General features: G+C 42.3%; 1 protein-coding gene across 2 annotated transcripts in view; it reads left to right on the plus strand.

Annotated features, from left to right (window-relative positions):
• Positions 1 to 25,170, plus strand: part of CARMIL1 (capping protein regulator and myosin 1 linker 1) — a 352,298-nt gene that overhangs the window by 192,120 nt on the left and 135,008 nt on the right. For both annotated transcript variants that reach the window (XM_077270002.1, XM_077270003.1), the window contains exons 12-16: positions 2,928 to 3,014; positions 3,983 to 4,086; positions 4,940 to 5,017; positions 6,444 to 6,520; positions 6,704 to 6,808. In XM_077270002.1, coding sequence (XP_077126117.1) covers positions 2,928 to 3,014; positions 3,983 to 4,086; positions 4,940 to 5,017; positions 6,444 to 6,520; positions 6,704 to 6,808 — 451 coding nt within the window. The remainder of the gene's footprint in view (positions 1 to 2,927; positions 3,015 to 3,982; positions 4,087 to 4,939; positions 5,018 to 6,443; positions 6,521 to 6,703; positions 6,809 to 25,170) is intronic.

Consider the following 25,170-nt stretch of genomic DNA (forward strand, 5'->3'; position numbering starts at 1 on the left):
CTTGCAAGAAACTCGCACGAGTCTCGCACCTCAATACCTGGCACTGCCGCCGGCACTCAGGACCGGAGGGTGCGGCTGCATGTATTTCTATGCAGGTGAACGCTCCGGTCCCGAGTGACGGCGGCAGTGCCGGGTATTGAGGCGAGAGACTCGTGTGAGTTTCTCGCAAGTGTGACCCCGGCCTTAAACGTAATATCTGTTTAATTTTTAAAAAAACAACATTTTTTTTAAAAAATGGCATGGGCTCCCCATGCAATTTTCTGCGCCAGAGAGGGAAAGCCAGCGACTGGGGGACCGATGTTTGTAGCCATGGAGCTTCCCAGGCTATGAATATCAGCCCGCAGCTGTATATTTAGCCTTTACTGGCTATTAAAATATGGGTACCCCCCAAAAAATGACGTGGGGTCCCCCTATAATTTATAGCCAGAAAGGCTATGCAGACAGCTGCGGGCTGATATTCATAGCCTAGGAAGGGACCATGGATATTGGCTTCCCCCGGCTACAAATACCAGCTCTCAGCTGACCCAGAGAAATGGTGCATCTGTAAGATGCGCCAATTCCGGCACTTAGCCTCTCTCTTCCTACTGCCCTGTAGCGGTGGCATATGGGGTAAAAAGGGGTTAATGTCACCTTTGTAAGGTGACATTAAGCCTGCTTAGTAATGAAGAGGCGTCAATATACCTACCATTACTAATCCTATAGTTGTGAAAGGGTTAATAAAACACACACATGCAGAATAAAGTATTTTAATGAAATAAAGCACCACACAATTTTGTTATCTTTATTGTACGCTCATTCCTGCGACGCCCGCGTTCTCCTGGAAAAAAAATAAATAAAATAAACCAAAAGTATGCTCCCTCTGTACGACGTAGTCCATTTAATAACGAGTGTCCCACGATGAGTCCAGCCCTGCTACATCTGGATGCCTGACATCCACACATAGCAGAGCTTGTAGATGACTGCTGGAGATCACCTACACTGCAGCGTTCTCACAATCAGCTGATCAGCTGACCGTGAGAACCAGACTAGTGACCGGAGATAACCCCCGGTCACGTGCACAGCAGTTCTCACGGTAAGCTAAGTTATCGCGAGAACTTAGCTTACCACGAGAACTGCAGTGGACGCAGACTTCCGGCGGTGGGACAGGTAAGACCGCATGTAAATTAGTAGACATGCGTAGTAAGCTGCGTTTATGCAGTTACTACGCATATGACTAATCATTAGATGCGGTTTTACTGCATCTAATGATAGTCTATGGTAAATTTACGGTGCTGCAATGGAGCGTCGCCGCATTGTAAACAGACATGCTGCGTTCTGAAAAGACGCGCCGCATGTCCGTTTCCGCGGGTCTGCCGCATGCGTCTTTTAACGCATAGTGGAGACGGGATTTCATGAAATCTCCTCCACTATGCTGTAACATCTGGACGTGGCGTGTTTGACAATGCGGCTCTACAAACACGCAGCATTTCCTGACTGTGGAAACACAGCCTAATTGTATAATAGTATATGGTAAATGGCCACGGAGCGTTTTCTTTACCGGAGTCACAATAAAACTGCAAGATTTTAGTTGCGGTTTTCGAAAAAAATCACAGCAAATGATGAGTATTTTTTACACTTTTGCTGCAAAAAAGGCACCATGGCCGCATTGTGTGAATGCAGTCTCTGTAATGGCTGCAACAGCAGAAATATATCATCGCTGGGTTTAGATTTGCGAAGAGAATAACTGTCATCCATCACCCTCTTGGACCCTAAAAGTTTAACCCCCAGTGCTTCATCAAGGATTTTACTCACTTTCCAAACATTCTATGTCACCCTAAAAACCTCAAACATTTATCCCGCCTCTACTGTTGTGTTGAGAACGGGTGACTCAGAATTATTACTGCCTGCTTAAAGATAGAAAGATCTAATATTATAATCCCTCCGTCTTTTTCAGCTTTCCTTGTAATTATGTGTTAATGTCACTGCAGAGAAGTAGAGTTTACTGCCAGGCGCTGACAAATTGTTATTATCATCATGCTCATATTTCATTTTGCAAAAAGAATTTGGCTAAATGTAAAGCGCATGTTTCTAGAAGCTTAGACAACAAATTACTGACCTCATTGGGAGGTGGATTTTCCTTCAATTAAAAAAACAAAACAAAAAAGACTATGGTACAGCACCATTAAATAGAGGAATATTTCATTTTCCAAATTATTGTATGAACCATTCATTTATGTGGAAGCTTTCAAAGAATTTCTCTATGTTCATATATAATGTATTTTGGCAACACTCATTAACCTTCACATATTTGGGCAACCACATTGCAGAATACAGGTAACCTGGCAGACAGCTAACAATATCGGCTGCTGAAGCCAGGCTGTATTAGCAGCGGCCTGCAAACAGATCTCCTGCGAGGATGAAATACTGCAGCAACCATGTCATACATTGCCATGGTGGCAGGTGCTGAGTTTTACATGAATAGAGCGTATTGATATTTAGGCTTGGCATTTAGCTCACGTACACTTTAAAGAGTCAGCCCACACCTGTGTATGTGTGTATATATATATATATATATATATATATATATATATATATATATATATATATATATATATATATATATATATATATATATATATATATATATATATATATATATAGCTTTTTGTTATGTATTATTTTTTTTGTAATGTATAGTACTTCATTGCCTTATTTTGCCTCCATCAAACACTTTGCTGCGGGGGGCTGTTTCAGTGTCTATTTCAAATTCTTTTAGAAGCTCCTTTCCTTTGCTGCACAGTAAGATCTGTACACTGTGAAGGCTGATCATTGTCTATATTAAAAATAAAAAGTTATTATTAAATTTAATCCATCCACCAATACAATGTGATTTTTCTATATCCATTGATATACACATATTGATATGATATTCTGTTTGTTCTTTACAGGTGTGTCTTTTTTAAGCACACAGTTTGCCAAACTACCTAGGGGACTGATACATTTAAATTTATCAAAAACCTCAATATCACCAAAAGGTATGTATTGTGAATTATTTCATTTTATTAACATACTGTGCATATAAATGTGTTTTGTATTTATTTGTGTGTAGGGTATGTAGATAAAGATCTAGGGCAAAGAACTGAGCCTTTGCCATCATCTGTGAGGGTGAGTCGTGAGTCCCGCAGATACATTATTTGCCTGGGGACACCAAAGTTGAGGAGTTGGAGTTTTCCTTAAAGGGAACCTGTCACCCCCAAAATCGAAGGTGAGCTAAGCCCACCAGCATCAGGGGCTTATCTACAGCATTCTGTAATGCTGTAGATAAGCCCTGATGTATCCTGAAAGAAGAGAAAAAGAGGTTAGTTATACTCACCCAGGGGCGGTTCCGGTCCGGTTCTGGTCCGATGGGCGTCGCGGTCCGGCGCCTCCCATCTTCATAGGATGACATCCTCTTCTTGTATTCACGCTGCAGCTCCGGCGCAGGCGTACTTTGTCTGCCCTGTTGTGGGCAGAGCGAAGTACTGCAGTGCACAGGCATCGGGAAAGGTCAGAGAGGCCCGGCGCCTGCGCACTGCAGTACTTTGCTCTGCCCTCATCAGGGCAGACAAAGTACGCCTGCGCCGGAGCCGCAGCATGAATACAAGAAGATGATGTCATCGTAAGAAGATGGGAGGCCCCGGACCGGACCGTGACGCCCATCGTACCGTGACCGTCCCTGGGTAAGTATAATCTAACTTCTTTTTCTCTTCTTTCAGGATACATCGAGGGCTTATCTACAGCATTCCAGAATGCTGTAGATAAGCCCCTGATGCCGGTGGGCTTAGCTCACCTTTGATTTTGGGGGTGACAGGTTCCCTTTAATGTAAATGGCATGGATTTTCATTATAGTATCAAAATGTTTTATGGAATCTATTGAAAACTAAAAGCATTACTGCTAATAAAGTGTATACTATATTATTTAATTCTGTATTTTTAAAATCTGTGATTCAATTCATATTCCTAGGAGTGAATAGCCTTTCCCAGTCATTGAGTGCAATGCAGTTGATTGCAACCACCCTTACCCACCTCGACCTCTCAGGGAATATCCTCCGCGGTGATGAGCTTTCGGTATGTCCAGTACTGCACTTTGTGTGTATAGACAGCAGTGTTAATGAAATACACACTTAGTCCATCTCCCTGTAATGTTATATGTTTTACATTGTGTGCCTACCCTTTTATACTCTTTGGGCATTAGGTTGTCCACTATTTCTACATTGATGGCCTATTCTATGTCGGATCGGCCATGGTTGGACACCCGGCACCCCCGCCAATCAGCTTCTACCGGTGTCGGCAGCAGGCGCCAACCAGAGGTATTCACTTGGAGAGCTGCTCCATTTGCTTGTAGTGGCCGAGGCTTGGTACGGTACATCCGCCTCCGATTCAATAGGAGGCGGATACTCCGTAACCTGCCAATACCACTACAAGTAGACGGACAGCTCGGGAAGCATTTCCTGACACCGATAACAGCTTATCGTGGGGGTGGCGGACCCCAAATGATCATTGGTGACCTATCCTAAGGAGAGGCCATCAATGTAAAAGTAGTGGGTAACCTCTTTAAATATTTGACCTAATTTCTAGATTATTTAAGAAAATTCAGCATTTACTTTTACAATACATTGTTGTTCTTGTTTATCTTACGGATAAGTAATCAGTATGAAACTTGTGGAGATCCCCTTTAATCTTGACTGCTGGAATCTTGGCCATATTTAAGAGTAGAGCTTCATTTTAGGCTCTTGTTTATATAGTCATGTTTTAGCTCTGCGTTATCTTTCATTTTTGCCGTGAACTGTAAAAACCTACAAATTTGTTGTAACTTACCCAGAAAACCTATTGTGTTATTAATGTCTTGTACCAGTATATACCGTGTGTCTTGTGTTCGCATTCCAATCCAGTCATTTTTTTGTCTTTGCTTTCCTTCTAGTATTTGTATACCTTTTTGGCACAGCCAAATGCCATTAAGTACCTGGATTTATCGAACACTGAGTGTTCAGCAGATGCGGTAATCATGGAACCTTTGTTTCTTTTAATATCTGCCTATATGACGGGGGATGAAATTGCAACTTCCATCATTCTTGTCTGGTATTTTCATCTAGGCATAATATAGTTAATACTTATGTCTTCAAGGGGTGTAACCGTAACCGTGGGTTTGGGACGAGGTGATTCCAAACCAGGACATATAGTTATCACTAGTCTCCCCTATAAAGTAGAAGTATCCCGAGCTTAATGGTTAGCCTTAGCAGCTGGAATTCCTGCTACATTGTTATTATTCACATGTGTGGAATGACTTGGGTTTATATATTATGTCTATAGCTATTGATTGGAACTAGAGACCACGTTTTTCGGTCATTTTTTATGAAGTAGCGAACTAGTATTCCACATATATAACATATGTTGTGTGATGCTTTAAGGGGTTGTTCGGTACAAATTGATAAGTCTCCAGTCTGTGTGACTGCAGACTTATGAATCCCCCCAGCGCACGCATTGGGCGCTGTGGGGATTCGCCGGTTTATGAGCCACAACCGGAGGGTATAAGTTGCCTAGTCGGCCATGCCCACTGGATGTCCGTGTCTTTAGTCGGGGGGCAGCGTCGCTCAATGCAATTATATGGAACAAGGCGACTCCCTCTAGACGGGCTCTGGCTAGGAGTATCTGTAACTCATACATACCCTGGGGTCCCGGCTCAGAAACCGGCAAGTCTTCACATCACACAGTGTGTGCCCTGGGGGATTCATAAGTCTGCAGACACACAGAGTGACTGCAGACTTATTCATTTGGACCGTACAACCCCTTTAACATGGTTTACTGAAACATTACCACTAAATGCAATCATTTGCTTTAAAAGGAATCTGTCACCAGGCTTTTATCACCAAATCTGAGAGCCGCCTAATGTAGAGACAGAGACCCTGATTCCAGTGATGCGTCACTTACTGGGCTGATTGCTATAGATTTGATTATCTCCTCCCTGTAAAACAGTGATTTTATCACTAGAGTGCCTTCTACCATGTTGTCCTCCATACTTATATTTTGTATAAACCTGCTTCCACCAATGAAGGGCAACTTTCTGCCTATGCACAGTGTACCCAGAAAACAGCCAGTTAGTGGTGGGGATGGGGTTATTCAGAGCTCAGCATTTACAGAACTGCCAGATCTATAGCAGATAAAACAGTGATTTTAACTGCAGCGAGCAGCCCAGTAAGTGAATCAGAGTCTCTGCCCCTACATCAAGGTGCTCTTTGATAGGGGTGAAAAACCTGGTGACAGATCGCCTATAACACAGAAGCATTTTTCCTATTGTGTAATTGAAACGTATTCTATTTATTGGGATCTGTTGACGACGTTCCTACCGTCATGGCTTGCATGTAATCAGTTGTGTACTATTATATGGTGTGAACTATGCTGTAATCACCGTTGCTCTTGCTCTCTAGGTATGTGGCGCTCTAATGCGAGGTTGCTTACGGCACCTTTCTACACTCAACCTTTCTAGGACATTCTTTCCCCACAGGTATGAACCTCACGTCTCACCTACCTTGAGGTATCATTTTAGTTTACAGATTTGGAGCCATAAGTGTTCTGTCATATTTTTTTTTTTAACCTTATTAAAATTAGTATGTATTTTAAGGCATACTTACCGCAGGTTTCTTTGAATTGTCAGATTAAACCTAATGTTCCTCTTTGTAATCTACAGGAAAGGAAAAGAAGTGCCACCTTCTTTTAAACAGTTTTTTAGCAGCTCTCTTGCTTTATCGCACATCAACTTTTCTGGAACTAAGCTCTCCCCTGAGCCCTTGAAGTAAGCGTATATATTTTTATTATTATTATTATTATTACTTCAGGATTTTGCTGACTTTCCTTCTCTTCATCTTGTTGAGCCAAGTCCCTATACTATTAAAAACTGTAAGAAAAAAAAAAACATGGGGAAAAAAGTAAATGTCTAGCTACAAAGTCTCATGTCACCAACGAGCTCTAATTATATTAACAAATCTAATAAGTAGTGAATCTGTTAACAATTACAGTAATTTTGACCAGGGATGCCCAAACTTGTACAAGCCATTGTACGTATGCAGGAAAATGTCTTCAGTCGCGTTTCTGATTTCACTGATATTGGTGTTTAGTGCGACTGCTAAAAAAAAATGAAACCCTAGAAAGTGCTCTATAAAAGTGTGTCCATAAAGCCCGGTCCTCCACAGAGAGATGCGCTCTGCAGCTGTGATTGGGATCCGCATCAGAGATTCCCTTCTGTTCACTCCAAATGCCCCAATAGGGTTTACTAAACCTCTTCAGAAAATAAGGATCGTTTTTCATTTATCCTTTTAATTTGGAGCTTATTTTTCTTTTTTTTTTCTTTTTTTTCAAATAGTTTTTATTGAAAATTTTGGAGCTTATTTTTCTAAAGATTAATCCAGCACAACTTTTCAATTGCATTTTCTAAGGTTGCATATTTGATATCCAGAACCAGGGACCCCCATTATAGTGATCGCTGAGAATGATGACTTTTATCTCCTATCCTATGATGAGAATGAAAGTGAGCGGTGCGGTCCTGCATCCTCTTCTAATTACTCGCGACATGGTGCTGCATCCTCTTCTAATTACTCGCGACATGGTGGTCTTTCCTGACCTCCCAGCTATGCAGGCAGCTGCAGGTGGCTCCATTCACCTAAATGGTGCTGCTTCCCTGCACAGCTGGATGACCGGCGGATGCTGTGCAGTGAAGGGGGTGCAGCATTGCATCACTGGTGGGTCCATTCATCGGAGAAATGGGGACCCCAAAGGTGTAGGTCCCATAGCAATATCCTATCAATTTCTGAGATGGAAGACCCCTTTACATTTCCAGGTTGGCTGTTGAGTAGTGTGTATTTATGTGATGGTTCACAGTATATAATCAGATTCCAGTCTGAGTTGTGAGAAATGGAGCTGCTCGGCAATATGTTGTTCTTCACATGCCAGCCTTAGGCAGGTCTATACATTACATATCTTTATACATTGTTTTAGAGCGTGACAGTCAAATATACTAAGGAAGGGAGAGAAGGAAATGATCTGAGGTGTGCTCATTTGCATGATGTACAGAATTTGCTACGAACATTCACACCTAGAGGCTAAATTCGGTTTGTTGTGACTGAGGAAGGTGTGGCGAATGTGCCTTCTCCAAATAAATACACCTAAAATAATGCTGCACCTAAAATAAGACACTTGAGAGGAGATGCGGATACAGATATGCATGCAAATCTTTCTGGAAGTTCTCAGCGTCAGTCATGTGAAGATAAGATGTGGCCTTTATATATATATATATATATATATATATATACACTCACCGGCCACTTTATTAGGTACACCATGCTAGTAACGGGTTGGACCCCCTTTTGCCTTCAGAACTGCCTCAATTCTTCGTGGCATAGATTCAACAAGGTGCTGGAAGCATTCCTCAGAGATTTTGGTCCATATTGACATGATGGCATCACACAGTTGCCGCAGATTTGTCGGCTGCACATCCCAAAGATGCTCCATACAAGGCAGGATGGATCCATGCTTTCATGTTGTTTACGCCAAATTCTGACCCTACCATCCGAATGTCGCAGCAGAAATCGAGACTCATCAGACCAAGCAACGTTTTTCCAATCTTCTACTGTCCAATTTCGATGAGCTTGTACAAATTGTAGCCTCAGTTTCCTGTTCTTAGCTGAAAGGAGTGGTACCCGGTGTGGTCTTCTGCTGCTGTAGCCCATCTGCCTCAAAGTTCGACGCACTGTGCGTTCAGAGATGCTCTTAGGCCTACCTTGGTTGTAACGGGTGGCGATTTGAGTCACTGTTGCCTTTCTATCAGCTCGAACCAGTCTGCCCATTCTCCTCTGACCTCTGGCATCAACAAGGCATTTCCGCCCACAGAACTGCCGTTCACTGGATTTTTTTTCTTTTTCGGACCATTCTCTGTAAACCCTAGAGATGGTTGTGCGTGAAAATCCCAGTAGATCAGCAGTTTCTGAAATACTCAGACCAGCCCTTCTGGCACCAACAACCATGCCACGTTCAAAGGCACTCAAATCACCTTTCTTCCCCATACTGATGCTCGGTTTGAACTGCAGGAGATTGTCTTGACCATGTCTACATGCCTAAATGCACTGAGTTGCCGCCATGTGATTGGCTGATTAGAAATTAAGTGTTAACAAGAAGTTGGACAGGTGTACCTAATAAAGTGGCCAGTGAGTGTATATATATATATATATATATATATATTTTTATGTCCATAATCTTTTGATACCATGACTGATGACAGATCGTTAATTGCCAGGTATTTTGATTTACCCCTCTTTTAGAGGCTGTGCTATAATGAAACCTGCTTTGTCTTGGGTGTAATATGACCACCATATTCTTCCTGAAGCCTCACTGAACCTGTATCATTTAGCTGCTGAACACTTGTACTTTTATGTGCTTGTTGGGTTTATTACAGTCTTTCTATGACCTGAAGGTTTTTTTCTTTAGTGAATTTAGGGTGTGCCAAGGAAAAACAGGCAATGCAAGTATTAGCTGTCACATCCCTAGAGCACATATTTTATGTGATCTGTGGCTTTGAGATATATATCAGTAGACAGACCTTTAAAGTGCACCTGGGATGCTGCTGGCTAGGTGCAGGAGACCTCAAGATTCTTAGAAGTGTCAATTAATGGCTTTTATCTTGCACTGTAGTCACTGCCTTTTCTGTCTATTTTACAGCCACATTGATGCCAATGCATAATAAAGACTAAAATAGAATGTGACAGCCGCAGCTGTTCCTTTTCATAGGACAGCGCTCTATTACCCTGATCTGCTGTATGGAATAAGATTTTGTTAATCAGAGTTGTTGCAGCTAGTCGCATAGTATTTTTTTCATATTTATTGCATTGTAAGGGTTTTTTAGAAGCAGTTGCGGGACCTTGAAACCTCAAATTCCAAAAGTAAACAGTAATTGTAATGCATAAGTCTGTGAACTAATACATTGTGCACAAAGATATATCACACGGCTATTGGTTAGAGTAGCATTGTAATCGGTGACAGGTTTGGTATATCAAGTATGGAGGGTATGCTAAGAAGAATGACGGTCAGCACAGAATGACTCTTCCAACCAAGTACAGGCGCTTGCTGTAACCTTGGTGTGGCCAAAAATGTAAGTCCACCTTTCCACCAACTTGTTTTCCCTCTATCTCCACGCCTCCCCTCCCTGCCTGTTCTTTGATTCTGCTTTTATAGAACCAAAGAAAGGCAAAAATGGCAAGAAAACAAGTAGGTGGTAAGATGCAATTAAATGTGTGGCCACACTAAGGGTGCACCTAGTGCCTGCAATTGGTTTGAACAGTCATTCTGTGCTAACAGATTCCATTTAACCCTTGTCTTAATGTTGATTCAGATGGTTTCACCTTTGTTGAAATTTGCTACATGGCAATTAAAGATAGTCTTATCAGCACAAATTGACTGTTCAAACCAAGCACAGACAGTCGGTTCATTCTTGGCATGACCAAACAGTGCAGTGCACCTTCCCACCTACTTGTGTACTTGTTTTCTATCTTCACCCTTCTCTAACTCCAGCAAAGCCAAACCTGTCAATCAAGAAAAGGACAGAGTTAGCCTGTGCTTGGTTTAAATAGTCACTCTGTGTTGACTGACTCACTATAATGATACATCCGTGTGGCAACCGTGTGCCACATCAGGACCACAAGAACACCCGCCAGGAAGCAGCGCTACAGTAAGCTCTGTTCCCCTGCTTGTGGTGCTGAAGCTGGCTGTCATCCGTTCTCCCCTGCTCGGCGGGCAGCAGCGCGAGCAGAGGAGAATGAATGAAAGAAAAACCCGACGCGGGGTCCCCCCTATATTTTACAACCAACCTGGCAAAACTCACAGGTGCAGGCTGCTATTCTCAGGCTGGTAAGGGGCCATGGATATGGTTCCCCCCGACCCTTAAAAAAGCAGCCCACAGCTGCCCAGAAAAGGCGGATCTACTAGATGCGCCAATTCTGGAGCTTTGCCCGGTTCTTCCCACTTGCCCTGTAGCGTTGGCAAGTGGGGTAATGAGGGGTTAATGTCACCTTCCTATTGTAAGGTGACATTAAAGGGCACCTGTCACCCCGTTTTTTCCGTATGAGACAAAAATACTGTTAAATAGGGCCTGAGCTGTGCATTGCAATAGTGTATTTTGTGGACCCCGATTCCCCACCTATGCTGCCAAAATATGTTAACAAAGTAGCCGTTTTCGCCTGTCAATCAGGCTGGTCTGGTCAAAAGGGCGTGGTGTCTTCCCCCAGATCTTCCTTAGTTTTCCGTTGGTGGCGTAGTGGTTTGCGCATGCCCAAGGTCCCGAATCCACTGCACAGGGGAGTGAAAAGAGCGCGATGTGCATTATTTCCCTGTTGATCGGTGGGGGCGGCCATCTTCCTTTGGCCGCGCGTGCGCAGATGGAGCGCTCTGCTGCCCGCGGCTTCAGGAAAATGGCCGCGCGTGCGCAGATGGAGATCGCGGCGGCCATTTTCCTGAAGCAGAATTCGCATCTCGGCTTCAGGAAAATGGCCGCCGCGATCTCCATCTGCGCACGCGCCGCGTCCCGCGGCCATTTTCCTGAAGCCGTGGCCAGCAGAGCGCCGCTTCTGCGCACGCGCGGCCAAAGGAAGATGGCCGCCCCCACCGATCACCAATGAAATAGCACACATCGCGCTGTTTTCACTCCCCTGTGCAGTGGATTCGGGACCTTGGGCATGCGCAAACCACTACGCCACCAACGGAAAACTAAGCAAGATCTGGGGGAAGACACCACGCCCATCTGACCAGACCAGCCTGATTGACAGGCGAAAACGGCTACTTTGGTAACGTATTTTGGCAGCATAGGTGGGGAATCGGGGTCCACAAAATACACTGTTGTAATGCACAGCTCAGGCCCTATTTAACAGTATTTTTATCTCATACGGAAAAAACGGGGTGACAGGTTCCCTTTAAGCTTTCTTAGTAATGGAGATGTGTAAATATATTCTTTTTAAAGTTTTTTTTTTTTTTGTTAATCTTAACTAGTAAATTTTAGGCGTTTGGCTCAATATATATGACCGTGTCCAGCTCTGGCAAAAATTAAGTGACCACTGCAAAATGTTCAGTTTGTCTGATTTTTCTCTTTATAGGTATATTTTTGTGTAAAGTGTAAATTGTTCTTTATTCTATAAACTACTGACAACATGTCTCCGAAGTTCCATGCAATAAATTTTGTATTTATTTTCTGAAAATGAGAAATGGTCAAAATAACAAAAAAATGCATTGCTTGCAGACCTCAAATAATGCAAAAAAAAACAAGTTTGTAATAATTTAGAAACAACAGTACTAATGTTTTAACTCAGGAAGAGTTCAGAAATCAATATTTTGTGGAATAACCATGATTTTTAATCACAGCTTTCATGCGTCTTGGCATGCTTTCCACCAGTCTTTCACATTGCTTTTTGGTGACCTTATGCCACTCCTGGCACAAAAATGTAAGCAGTTCTTCTTTGTCTCTATAAAGATAAGCTGATTTCTCTGATAAGATACATTGCAAAGTTTCTTATAATTGCCTGTATGATTGATTTATGCAAAGTTTGTTGAAAGTACAGTTCTGTTTTAACCCCTTAATCCCATATGATCAGGTGCTGGTAGCAGGTGCTGGTAAGCCAGGAGCAGGGCACGTCAGATCGCTGATCTGACACAGTGCTCTGCAAAGTGTCAGATCAACGATCTGTCTCTATATGTGATGTCCCCCCCTGGGACAATGTAAAAAAGTTTAAAAAAAAAAAAAAAAAATTTAGATGTGTAAAAAAAAAAAAAATGTTAAAAAAAAATTCCTAAATAGAAAAAAATATTGTTCCCATAAATACATTTCTTTATCTAAATAAAAAAAAAAACAATAAAAGTACATATATTTAGTATCGCCGCGTCCGTAACGCGACCTATAAAACTGTCCCACTAGTTAACCCCTTCAGTGAACACTGTAAAAAAAAAAAAAAAAAAAAAGAGGCAAAAAAACAATGCTTTATTATCATACCGCCGAACAAAAAGTGAAATGACACACGATCAAAAAGATGGATATAAATATCCATGGTACCGCTGAAAACGTCATCTTGTCCCGCAAAAAACGAGCCACCATACAGCATCATCAGCAAAAAAATAAAAAAGTTATAGTCCTCGGAATAAAGCAATGCCAAAATATTTATCTTTTCTATAAAATAGTTTTTATCGTTTAAAAGCGCCAAAACATAAAAAACTTATGTAAACGAGGTATTGAAGTAATCATACTGACCCGAAGAATAAAGCTGCCTTATCCATTTTACCAAACGTGGAACGGTATAAACGCCCCCCCCAAAGAAATTCATGAATAGCTGGTTTTTGGTCATTCTGCCTCACAAAAATCGGAATAAAAAGCGATCAAAAAATGTCACATGCCCAAAAATGTTACCAATAAAAATGTCAACTCGTCCCGCAAAAAAGAAGACCTCACATGACTCTGTGGACCAAAATATGGAAAAATTATAGGTCTCAAAATGTGGTAACGCAAAAAATATTTTCTGCAATAAAAAGCGTCTTTTAGTGTGTGACCGCTGCCAATCCTAAAAATCCGCTAAAAAACCCGCTATAAAAGTAAATCAAACCCCCCTTAATCACCCCCTTATTTAGGGAAACATAAAAAAATTTAAAAAATGTATTTATTTCCATTTTCCCATTAGGGTTAGGGCTAGGGCTAGGGTTGGGGCTAAAGTTAGGGTTAAGGTTGGGGCTAAAGTTAGGGTTGGGGCTAAAGTTAGGGTTTGGATTACATTTACGGTTGGGATTAGGGTTAGGGGTGTGTCAGGGTTAGGGGTGTGGTTAGGGTTATGGTTGGGATTAGGGTTAGGGGTGTGTTTGGGATAGGGTTTCAGTTAGAATTGGGGGTTTCCACTGTTTAGGTACATCAGGGCTCTCAAAATGTGACATGTTGTCCAATCTCAATGCCAGCCAATTCTGCTTTGAAAAGTAAAACAGTGCTCCTTCCCTTCCGAGCTCTCTCGTGCGCCAAAACAGGGGTTTACCCCAACATATGGGGTATCAGCATACTCAGGACAAATTGGACAACAACAATTGGGGTCCAATTTTTCTTGTTACCCTATGGAAAATAAAAATTTGGGGGGCTAAAAAAACATTTTTGTGGAAAAAAGAGATTTTTTTTTATTTTCACAGCTCTGCGTTATAAACTGTAGTGAAACACTTGGGGGTTCAAAGTTCTCACAACACATCTAGATAAGTTCCTTGGGGGGTCTAGTTTCCAAAATGGTGTCACTTGTGAGGGGTTTCTACTGTTTAGGTGCATCAGGGGCTCTTCAAATGCAACGTGACGCCTGCAGACCAATCCATCTAAGTCTGCATTCCAAATGGCGCTCCTTCCCTTCCGAGCTCTGCCATGCGCCCAAACGGTGGTTTCTCCCCACATATGGGGTATCAGCGTACTCAGGACAAATTGGATAACAACTTTTGCAGTCGATTTTCTCCTTTTACGCTTGGGAAAATACAAAACTGGGGGCTAAAAATTATTTTTGTGGAAAAAAAAAAAGAATTTTTATTTTCAGGGCTCTGCGTTATAAACTGTAGTGAAACACTTGGGGGTTCAAAGCTGTCAAAACACACCTAGATAAGTTCCTTAGGGGGTCTACTTTCCAAAATGGTGTCACTTGTGGGGGGTTGAAAAGTCAAACGGTGCTCCTTCCCTTCTGAGCTCTGCCATGCGCCCAAACAGTGGTTTACCCTCACATATGGGGTATCGGCGTACTCAGAACAAATGGCACAACAACTTCTGGTGTCCAATTTCTTCTCTTACCCTTGGGAAAATAAAAAATTGGTGGCGAAAAGATCATATTTGTTAAAAAAAAATATGATTTTTTTATTTTTACAGCTCTGCATTATAAACTTCTGTAAAGCACTTGGTGGGTTAAAGTGCTCACCACACATCTAGAAAAGTTCCTTAGGGGGTCTACTTTCCAAAATGGTGTCACTTGTGGGGGGTTTCAATGTTTAGGCACATCAGGGGCTCTCCAAACGCAACATGGCGTCCCATCTCAATTCCAGTCAATTTTGCATTGAAAAGTCAAATGGCGCTCCTTCCCTTCCGAGCTCTGCCATGCACCCAAAGAGTGGTTTACCCCCACATATGGGGTATCAGCGTACTCAGGACAAATTGTACAACAACTTTTGGGGTCCATTTTCTCCTGTTACCCTTGGTAAAATAAAACAAAATGGAGCTGAAGTACATTTTTTGTGAGAAAGTTAAATTTTTTTTTAAATATTCCAAAAATTCCTGTAAAACACCTGAAGGGTTAATAAACTTCTTGAATGTATTTTTGAGCACCTTGAGGGGTGCAGTTTTTAGAATGGTGTCACACTTGGTGATTTTCTATCATATAGACCCCTCAAAATGACTTCAAATGTGATGTGGTCCCTAAAAAATATTGGTGTTGTAAAAATGAGAAATTACTGGTCAACTTTTAACCCTTATAACTCCGTCACAAAAAAAAATTTTGGTTCCAAAATTGTGCTGATGTAAAGAAGACATGTGGGAAATGTTACTTATTCATTTTTTTGTGTGATATATCTCTGTGATTTAAGGGCATAAAAATTCAAAGTTGGAAAATTGCAACATTTTCAAAATTTCCATTTTTTTCACAAATAAACGCAAGTTATATCGAAGAAATTTTACCACTGTCATGAAGTAAAATATGTCACGAGAAAACGGTGTCAGAATCACTGGGATCCGTTGAAGCGTTCCAGAGTTATAACCTCATAAAGAGACAGTGGTCAGAATTGTAAAAATTGGCCCGGTCATTAACGTGCAAACCACCCTTGGGGCTTAAGGGGTTAAGTCTATTGAGCAATGGTCATATGATCTAATTTTCTTATATTAATAGACACAGTTGATTTTCAGCAGATCTCACCAATTTTAGTTAGATCTGCCAATGGTCTGCAAATAAATGTCTCCTTTGTTGGGTCTACCTCAACTACCAGACACCTGACAGCAGCTTATTTTCCCTGGGGAAAAAAGTAACCGTGCTTGAGTCTTAATATGTTCTATCCCTTCTTTTCTCCTGACATCATCTGATGAGGAAATATTCCGAAGGTCCCCAAGCAAACGAGATGGACTAGCCAAAATTGCCACTTTGACCCACATAATCTAACTTGTATAGCCATCTTGAAGAGTAAACTTTTTAACATTTTTTTCATATGTTTTAGACCATCAAATTCTCAGGAGATTGATTGGGAAGTTGGTATTTGTTGGTATTTAGAACCCCAACAATTTCTCAAAAGACCTCTTAGAAGTGTACAGTTAAGGTGACAAACACACAGCTCCTCCCTGAGAGTGGAGTATGGATGCGGTAGTTTTGGCCATTAAATTCGAAGAAGATCGGTGGGGGTCTTGGCAGTGAGACCCCCAACAATTGCTCAAAAGACATGTTAGAAGTGCACAGTTGAGGTGACAATCACACAGCTCCGACTGCCTGAGAGTGAAGTATAGGTGCAGTAGAAAGTCGAAGACTTTAATAAATCTGTACTGTTTCTTCTGTGCTCCTGTCTCCTGAGCTGCTGACTTCTAAGAGTTTTTTCCCTTCACCCATGACAGCATACCTGAAAGAGGGATCCGCCCAGCCAGGACAGGAAACCTACTGAAATAAAAGGGCGGTACCTCTCCCCTGCTTCAGTTGGGTTTCCTGTCCTGAATGGAACCCTCGTGCTGAAACTCAGGGGGATTGAAGATTTTGTTATTTTTATGCCTACTTACCCACTCCTGTCTCGGCACGGGAAGAACAGGCGCATGCCTTTATGCCAGCCTTCAGGTGCTGGAAGCGCCATCCAGGGGGTCTTGGCGTACGATGCAGGCATGGGCGGCATAGATGCGGGCGGTGTCGGCTCTTCTGGATCCACTGCGCCGCTCTCTCCTCCGTCTTCCGGCCACAGCTCCGTAATGAGCCTGGCTTCCAAGGGCATGCTCCGCTGACGTCATGGACAAGGCACGCTGGGAATGGGTGTGCCTGAGTGATGTCTGAGGGGGTGTGCTGGAGGCAAAATTGTGAAAAAGCCTTCCGGGACGCATGGAGACTTGGCGCGTCCTTGGAGGGGTCTATGGGATGGAGGGGAAAGGAGCATAGTTTCGGGACCGGAGGAGGCGGGAAGCTCAGTGGATCCCTTATAAAATGGGGGAAGAAGAGGCGCTTGTGTCCAAAGCTCCCCATCATGGAGGATCTGAGAGGGCGGCAGCAGCAGCTGCCTGGTCACCAGCTTGGGCGCACTAAGAGGAGCAGCCGCTCAAGTGGCAGACATCCCAGTCAGAGGATACAGGACTCCTCCTTATCCAAGAGGGACGTCGTACATACCCCTAATCAGCCTCTGAATTCCATACTTTTGATATTACAGCTGGTGGTGAGTGATCTACGAGAGTGTCACCTTTTTTTTTTTTTTTATAAGGGCCATTTCTTGCCTAAATCACTAGGGGCCTAGGAAGGCTAGATCCAAAAAGCAGAACAAAGAATGTGCCCTTTGTAGGACCTCCCTGGCAGTTCATTGGCAGAAAAGTCTCTGCTCTGACTGCATCCAAAAAACTATACAGGATAAGACCCCTGACTTTGCCACGATCCTTATGTCCATGATCAGGGCTGAGGTGCAAGGTTCCCTAAAGACCTTGTTAAAAAAGGTTAACAAAAGAGCTCAGGATGTCATTACGGAACCTGAGGGTTCTCCACAGTCTGAGGGTAAAATAGTGAATCCCCATCCTCCTCCTCGGACAGTGATATAGGTGGCCCACCTTACTTTTCATCTGAGGATAAGGATAGGTTGGTTAGGGCAGTCAGGTCAACAATGGGCCTGAAGGAGGAGAAAGCACCTAAATCCCTAGAGGATATAATGTTTGGGGGTCTAGAGGAAAGGAGGAAGGGCACCTTTCCTGTTAATTCCAGGATACGAGCACTCATAGATAAAGAGTGGAAGAAGTCGGCAGTATACAGCTCTTCCATTTGGACTGTCAATAGCTCCAAGAGTATTTACCAAGGTAATATCGGAGGGGATGGCCTACCTTTATTCTCGAAACACCATTATCATCCTGGATGACTTCCTTATAGTCGGAAGGTCAGAAGATCACTGTGCAGAACAGCTGAGGGAGGTAACGGTAGTCCTAGAAGAGCTGGGCTGAATGGTAAATACCCTGATATCGAGACTAAAACCAGAGAGGAGTCCTTCCTGGGGTTGGTTTTGGACAGCGAGCACCAGATCTGTCTCCTACAAGAGGACAAAATAGCCAAAATAATGGCCCTGGTGCTGTCAGCGATAGATCAGCCAAGAATGACATTAAGAAAAGCAATGTCCTTGCTAGGATCCCTAATATCTTGTATCCCTGCATTAAGATGGGCACAATTTCACCTAAGGCGGCTACAGTGGGAGATCCTGTCTGCTCAGAGGTCGTTTAAAAGGGAATTTAGAGGGAAAGTTGCATCTTTCTTGGGCAATAAGGGATTCTCTGTCTTGGTGGACAGTAAAAAAAACATTTGTCGTCAGGGGTCCTGTGGATAAGACCAATGGAGGATGTTATCATGACAGATGCTAGCAATACTGGATGGGGGGGCACATCTAAAGTCTCATAGTTCAGGGGACCTGGTCTCTAGAGAGGGGCCAGGGTTCAAACTTTAAAGAGCTGTGTGCTATGGAAAGAGCCGTGAGACACTTTTTCCCCTTCCTCTGGGGTCGCCATGTCCGAGTCATGTCAGACAATTGAGCAGTCATGGCTTATATCAACCACCGGGGGGGGAACAAGGTCCCATACTCGAATGATGGCAGCAGACAGCCTACTCCAGCTCCAGCTTACGGCACTTCACATAAGGGGATAGATAACACAAAGGCAGACTTCTTGAGTCATGAGAAATTGAGACAGGGAGAATAGTCTCAAAATTCCCTAATTTTCTAGCGGATAGTGGGGGCGTCCAGACATAGATCTGTTTGCCAACTTACACAACAGAAAAGTGAAGAACTTCTGTTCGTTAAACCAAAGGGAGAAACCATTCGCAGTGAATGCTCTTCAGATTCCCTGGAGGCTCCGGATGGCCTATGCATTTCCTCCAATTTCCTCCAATTTCCTTGCATTTCCTCCAATGATTCCAACAGTCGCGAGGAAGATCAGGGAGGATCAGGTGAGGGTTATTCTCATTGCTCCATTCTGGCCGAAGAGACCCATGATTTTCCCTCCTAAGGCTAATGTCCGTGTCCGATCCATGGATTCTACCAGAGATTCTGAACCTTCTTACCCAGGGGCCAGTATGCCTCTCTCGTGAATGGCTTCCATCTAGCAGCATGGAATATGAGAGGGCATTACTGAGCCGGCAGGGGCTCTCACCAGGGCTAGTCTCCACTCTGTTGAAAAGTAGGAAACTGATTACATCAAGGATCTATGGTGGAAGATGGAAGAGATTCCTGGATTTTTTAGGGCAGCCCTTAGGGGATGGGGCCCCGGTTGGGTCCATTCTAGAGTTTTTGCAGTAGGTGTTGGAGCTAGGGTTAGCAACTGACACTCTTCAAGATGCAGGTTCTGGCCCTGGGTGCCTTGTATAATTGCAACCTGGCAGCAAATAAATGGGTGTCTCGGATGATAAGATCCTGTAGTAGATCCAGACGGTTTATAGTCCCAAAAATTCCTCCATGCGACCTGAACCTAGTTTCAGATGCGCTAACTAGAGACCCATTTGAGCCCTTACAGGTTTTATCTGCGAAATTCCTCACACTTAAGACCGTTTTACTAGTGGCCTTATCATCAGCCTGCAGGTTGAGCAATATACATGCCATGTCCATATGTCCCCGCTACACACGGGTGTATGTCAGAGTTGTTTTAAGTCCGGACCCGACATATCGCCCCAATATGGTTCCTAAATTTCAGAGGAAAAAAGAGATTACTTTTCCCTCCTTTCGTAATAACCCTAAAAATCCAGGGGGAAGAAAAATTCTATACCTTAGATGTGGAGGCCACGTTGGAGTATATGTCCATGGCTAGTCAGTGGAGGAAGGACCAGTCCCTATTTGTAGCCTTTCAGGGTAGCAGAAAGGGGCATGGGGTATCCAAGAGTACCATTGCCAGATGGGTCAGAGAGGCCATTAGTTTATCTTACACTATGAGTGGTGCTCCTGTTCCTGAAGGCATCAAGGCTCACTCCACCAGAGCTGTGGCTACCTCCTGGGCAGGAAAGGCAGTGGTATCAATTGATCAGATCTGTAAGGCCGCTACCTGATCCTCACCATCTACTTTCTTTAAGCACTACAGACTGAATCTGTCCTCCTCTGCTGACTTGACCTTTGGTAGTAGGGTGCTGCAAGCGGTGGTCCCTCCATAAGGTGTTTTATTTATCCAAAGATCCCTCAGGTTACTTACTGGTAGCATATTTTCCAGAACCCATGACAGCACCCATATATTCCCCCCTTCTCACCTTTTGGGTGCGCACTACAGTTTGGGTGATTTTTTTTATAATGTGGTGTTGGTTATGTGTGTAAATTAACCGGAGGTCCTCTCATGCTCTGTAACCCAACTGAAGTGGGGAGAGGTAACACCCTTTTATTTCAGTATATTTCCTGTCCTGGCTGTACAGATCCTTCTCCCAGGTGTGCTGTCATGGGTTGCTACCGGTAAGTAACTTTGGTGTTTTTGAACAACCGATTCAGGTCGCTGGGATCTGGACACCCACCAAATCTGTTCTAATTAAAAGACCTAAAACATAAAAAGTAAACTTTTATGTAATTTTTTTTTATAAGTTTTAAAGCGAGAGTACAGCGACCCCATGAGAAATAGGTTAGATAGAGCTAATAGTAAAATAACTACAAATACAGTCTCCTAAATGGGCCTTTAATGGGCACAAATCAATGGCGTTATATTTATGCTGATCATATAAAATTAATTTAAGCATGGTACTTGACAAAAAGGCAACCAGTGATTTCCAGAAACAGCTTTCCTGTGTTGAGTCATGATACACTTGCCTACATTTTGTCAGCTATTCTAAAATAGGAGCAGATGGCATTGTGCTATATTTTATAATTGACTTATTTGTGTAGACCACAATGATGGCTAATAGAAAAATACGATTCATGAATTTCACAAAATATGGCACATTATAGAAATTGCAAGTTATTGTGTGCCAATTTATCTTTGATTTTGCAAATAAAGTACAGTAGTCCTGGTGTAAATGTATTTAGTACTTGCTATATTGTAAAACGAACATCTGGGATTCTGGAAAAGGGATGTTTGTGACTAGAATTGGTTCCAAGGAAGTCAATTTGTTTATTTTATGAGTAACTTGTTTCGGCTGAACTTGCATGTTTGTATCTGCCTCCAGCTCGTCCCTCTACCTACTCTCTCCATAGACTTTTATGGGCAGCATCTGCCATCTCTGATCTCAGAAATGGGAAAATCTGTATTACCTGAAGACACATTTTGCCACTGAATGCAAAGCTTACATCATGAAAGATCAGTCCAGGAAGAGAAATAAGTAGATTTCTCTTGTCAAGATATGTTACAAATCTTTTCTTTTCTATTTTAATGTGTACCGTTTATGACATAAAAATTAAAATGATGATTACCCTTTAAAGGCAGCCTGACAATTGATATACAGCCAAGGCCCTGATACGTGTATCAGCCAGGTATATTTTACTCTGAACCTCTGCAGCCAGGCTTCTCCCCGCCTGCTCCCCTGGACTGACAGGTCTCTCCTTATTCTCACATTCAAGGAGAGACCTGTTACATAAAAGGAGGGGTGGTCTAGTCTCTGTCCCCGGCAGCTGTTAAAAATCAGTTTTTCTTTTCAAACACCAGAGCAATTCAGAGTCAAACATACCAACCAGGCTGAAATCACACAGTCAATGTCTGATACATGCTGCCTGTGCAGCGTGTATCACATAACTTTTCGATAACACATTTCTGTTGCTGTTCGGCACATTTTTTTTCCCCTGCAAAACATTTTACTGGGTAGATGCGAATTTAAAACTAGTCTGCATCTGTACAACAACCTAGCAGAGGCTATAACTTTATTTTTTTCTTTGATGGCGGTACGTTAGGGGTTTTTGAACTGACTTTTATTAAAACCATCCTAGGGTCGATAATGTGTGGCTTGCTACTTTCAACTTTTTTTCTCTGTACAGTTTTTACTATACAGGGTGATTTAATTTTATATTTTGATAGATCTGACTTTTCTGGACATTGTGATACCAGATATGTTTGTTTATTGATTTTTTTAAATACCTTTAAAGAGGTAGAAATGAGGTGATTCTAGCTTTTTATATTTTAATATTTTCAGTTTTTTGTTTGCCTAAAGAATTAAAAGGGTTTCTTGTCACAATATATTGATGACCTATACGCAGTGTATGCCATCAATATCCGATCAGTGGGAGACTGCTCTGCAGTACCTGGGAGTGACAACTACTCATTGAGTTGCATAGTGCAGATTCAATCCATGTGTTTACATCCGACTGCTGCTAGAGCTTGTTACAGCTGGTCAATGGCCATGCTGGTTGTTAGACCCCCACAGTTTTGATATTTATGACCTATCTTAGCAATAAGTCATTGATATATTCTGAATGGACAAGCCTTTAAGGATATGTGCACACGTTGCGGATTCCATTGCGGATTTTTCCACGCAGATTCTGCAGATGCCGCAGGTAAAATGACTTGTGTTTTACCTACGGATTCCCTGCTGGTTTTCTGCAGATTTTGTGCAGCAGATTTTGTGTGGATTTTGCCTGCATTTTTATACCTGTGGATTCCTATTGAGGAGCAGGTGTAAAACGCTGCGGATTCCGCACAAAGAATTGACATGCTGCGGAAAATAAACCGCTGCGTTTCTGCGTGGAATTTTCCAGCAGCATGTGAACAGTGGATTTGGTTTTCCATAGGTTTACATGGTACTGTACACCGCATGGAAATCCGCTGCGGATCCACAGCCAAATCCACAACGTGTGCACATACCCTTAAAGTGCAGCTTTGGGTAATAGATTAGAGTTCTGACTGGGAGGGTCCTGATTTTAATAATTCAGAATAATACTCTTAACAATAACACTTTCATGAAGGGTGTGAACCATACTTTTCAGCATACACTGTACATCTCTTTTTAGATAGACTTACCACACTTTAATAATATTTCCAATTTCAAGGCATAATTTTTTAATTATCTATCTATTGAATTCTCTACCATTCCACCACTGCTGTGTAAGGGTATAGAGACTCTAGTGTTCCTTCCCCTGAAGACAAATTTGTAGTGTGAATACAGTCATGTATTTTTATTGCGTTTTATGGTGAAAAGTGTAATTTAACTAATGTATGGTGTGATAATTACTGATGCTGTTGTGTGTACTGCAAAGGTAATGCCTAAGGTAACTCAAGCACACCCAGCTCTGGTATAGGGAATGTATAGGATATAGTTTAGTGCTTAGGATAGAGCTAGATAGTGACTTTAGTTAAAGGGGTATTCCTATCTAAAAGATCCTATCCCAATATTTAGTAGACGTATTACTGTTACCAAATAGCTCCAATTAGAAATGTAGTATAGTTTTTCGGGTTATCTGTCTCTTTCCTCATGTGCAAGCATTGCAGGAGCTTGGGTATCAATGGTTACGACCACTAATATAGTGATAACTATTTGTTAGTGGTCATAACCGTGGATACCCAAGGTCCTGCACATAAGGATAGAGATATAACGAATAAGCTATACTACATTTCTAATTGGAGGTATTTGCTATTATTTATTATTAATATGCCTACTGCATATTGGTATAGGATCGTGGAAATGGGAGTACCCCTTTAATACAGTCACCATCTTGCCTATCCTAAGCACTAAACTATATCCCATACTTTACCTATACCAGAGTTGAGTGTAGCAGAGTTAGAGGTATATGCTAATATAATAATAATAATAATATTATTACACCTACTACATAGTGGGATAGGATCTTGGAGATCGGAATACCCCTTTTAAGTAGGTGACAGTTTAAATCTGCCCAGCAGCAGACTGCTGGGGCAGACAGAGTATAGACAGTTAAGTGTTTGATCCAGACCACAGTGGGAGATGCTAGGACAAGTAAAAAAAGGGAATCACTTTCAGGTTTAGTCAGTTGGTAAGAGTTACGGTACGTGTGAGGTTCATGTCCAGATCAAGTTCAGGGTGCAGGGGTCTGGAGGTACGGGAAGTACATATCTTTCTGGCAAAATGAGGTCATAATAAATTTCCTGCTGACTTTCCTGCAACGTCCAGGACCTACGGCCCGAACTAGGCACTGTGAGTGTGCCTTAATCCCTTTCATACCGAGGAAGCGAGACAGAGAACCGCATGAGGGAAAAGTAGTGAATACTGTGGTGCCGGATGGGGAGTCCCTAGGTTTAACAGGAGCTGTTAAAGTAGGGACAGTCCGATCTGAGCATGAGTGAATGCTTTAAATGTACTGTTGATGAAACTGGAACCGGAGGGTGCTGTGCCCACAGCTACCATCCTGGGCACCTTACAGCTTCTCCAGTCATTCCACCTGGCCCCACAGTTGTGACGTCCTGTCCATCTGTTACCTGACTGACATTGTAATATGCTGGTCTCAGCGCTCAGGTGACTGATGCAAGAGATGTAATCACTGCAGGGCCAGTGGGTATGTAATTGTTAATTCTTTATTTTTTAATATTACCTAATTTAAAGCAGATTTTTTTTTACATTTTGGAAAAAGCTTTTATTTCATTATTTGCTATCTAAATGAATGTGTTCAGACATTACAATTTTAGAATTAAACTTTTATGCTGAACATCAGCATTTTCTTTTGTCAACCATTCTAATTTAAAAGCGTATTTTTCATCCTGGTCTTAATTCTGTTTAATAGCACAACAAAATGGCATAACACTCATAGATGTTTTGGACACAATTAAATGTTAACACATAATTAAATTTGTACTTGGCTTATTTGCATAAGTATAATATCCCTGTGGAAATTGCACAGCACAATGACCATTGAAATTATAGAAGATTAGCACAGCTGCAAGAAACCAAGCCTGATCTCTAGTGCCCTCAATTATTCACATAGATATTCCATGCTTTGGTATAAAGAAACTCTACAGCTATACATGCTTCCCATTAAAACATGCCCAGGGGATCTTGGGGTCTTCAC

This window comes from Ranitomeya variabilis, chromosome 6, assembly GCF_051348905.1.
Source record: "Ranitomeya variabilis isolate aRanVar5 chromosome 6, aRanVar5.hap1, whole genome shotgun sequence".
NCBI classification, from domain to species: domain Eukaryota; kingdom Metazoa; phylum Chordata; class Amphibia; order Anura; family Dendrobatidae; genus Ranitomeya; species Ranitomeya variabilis.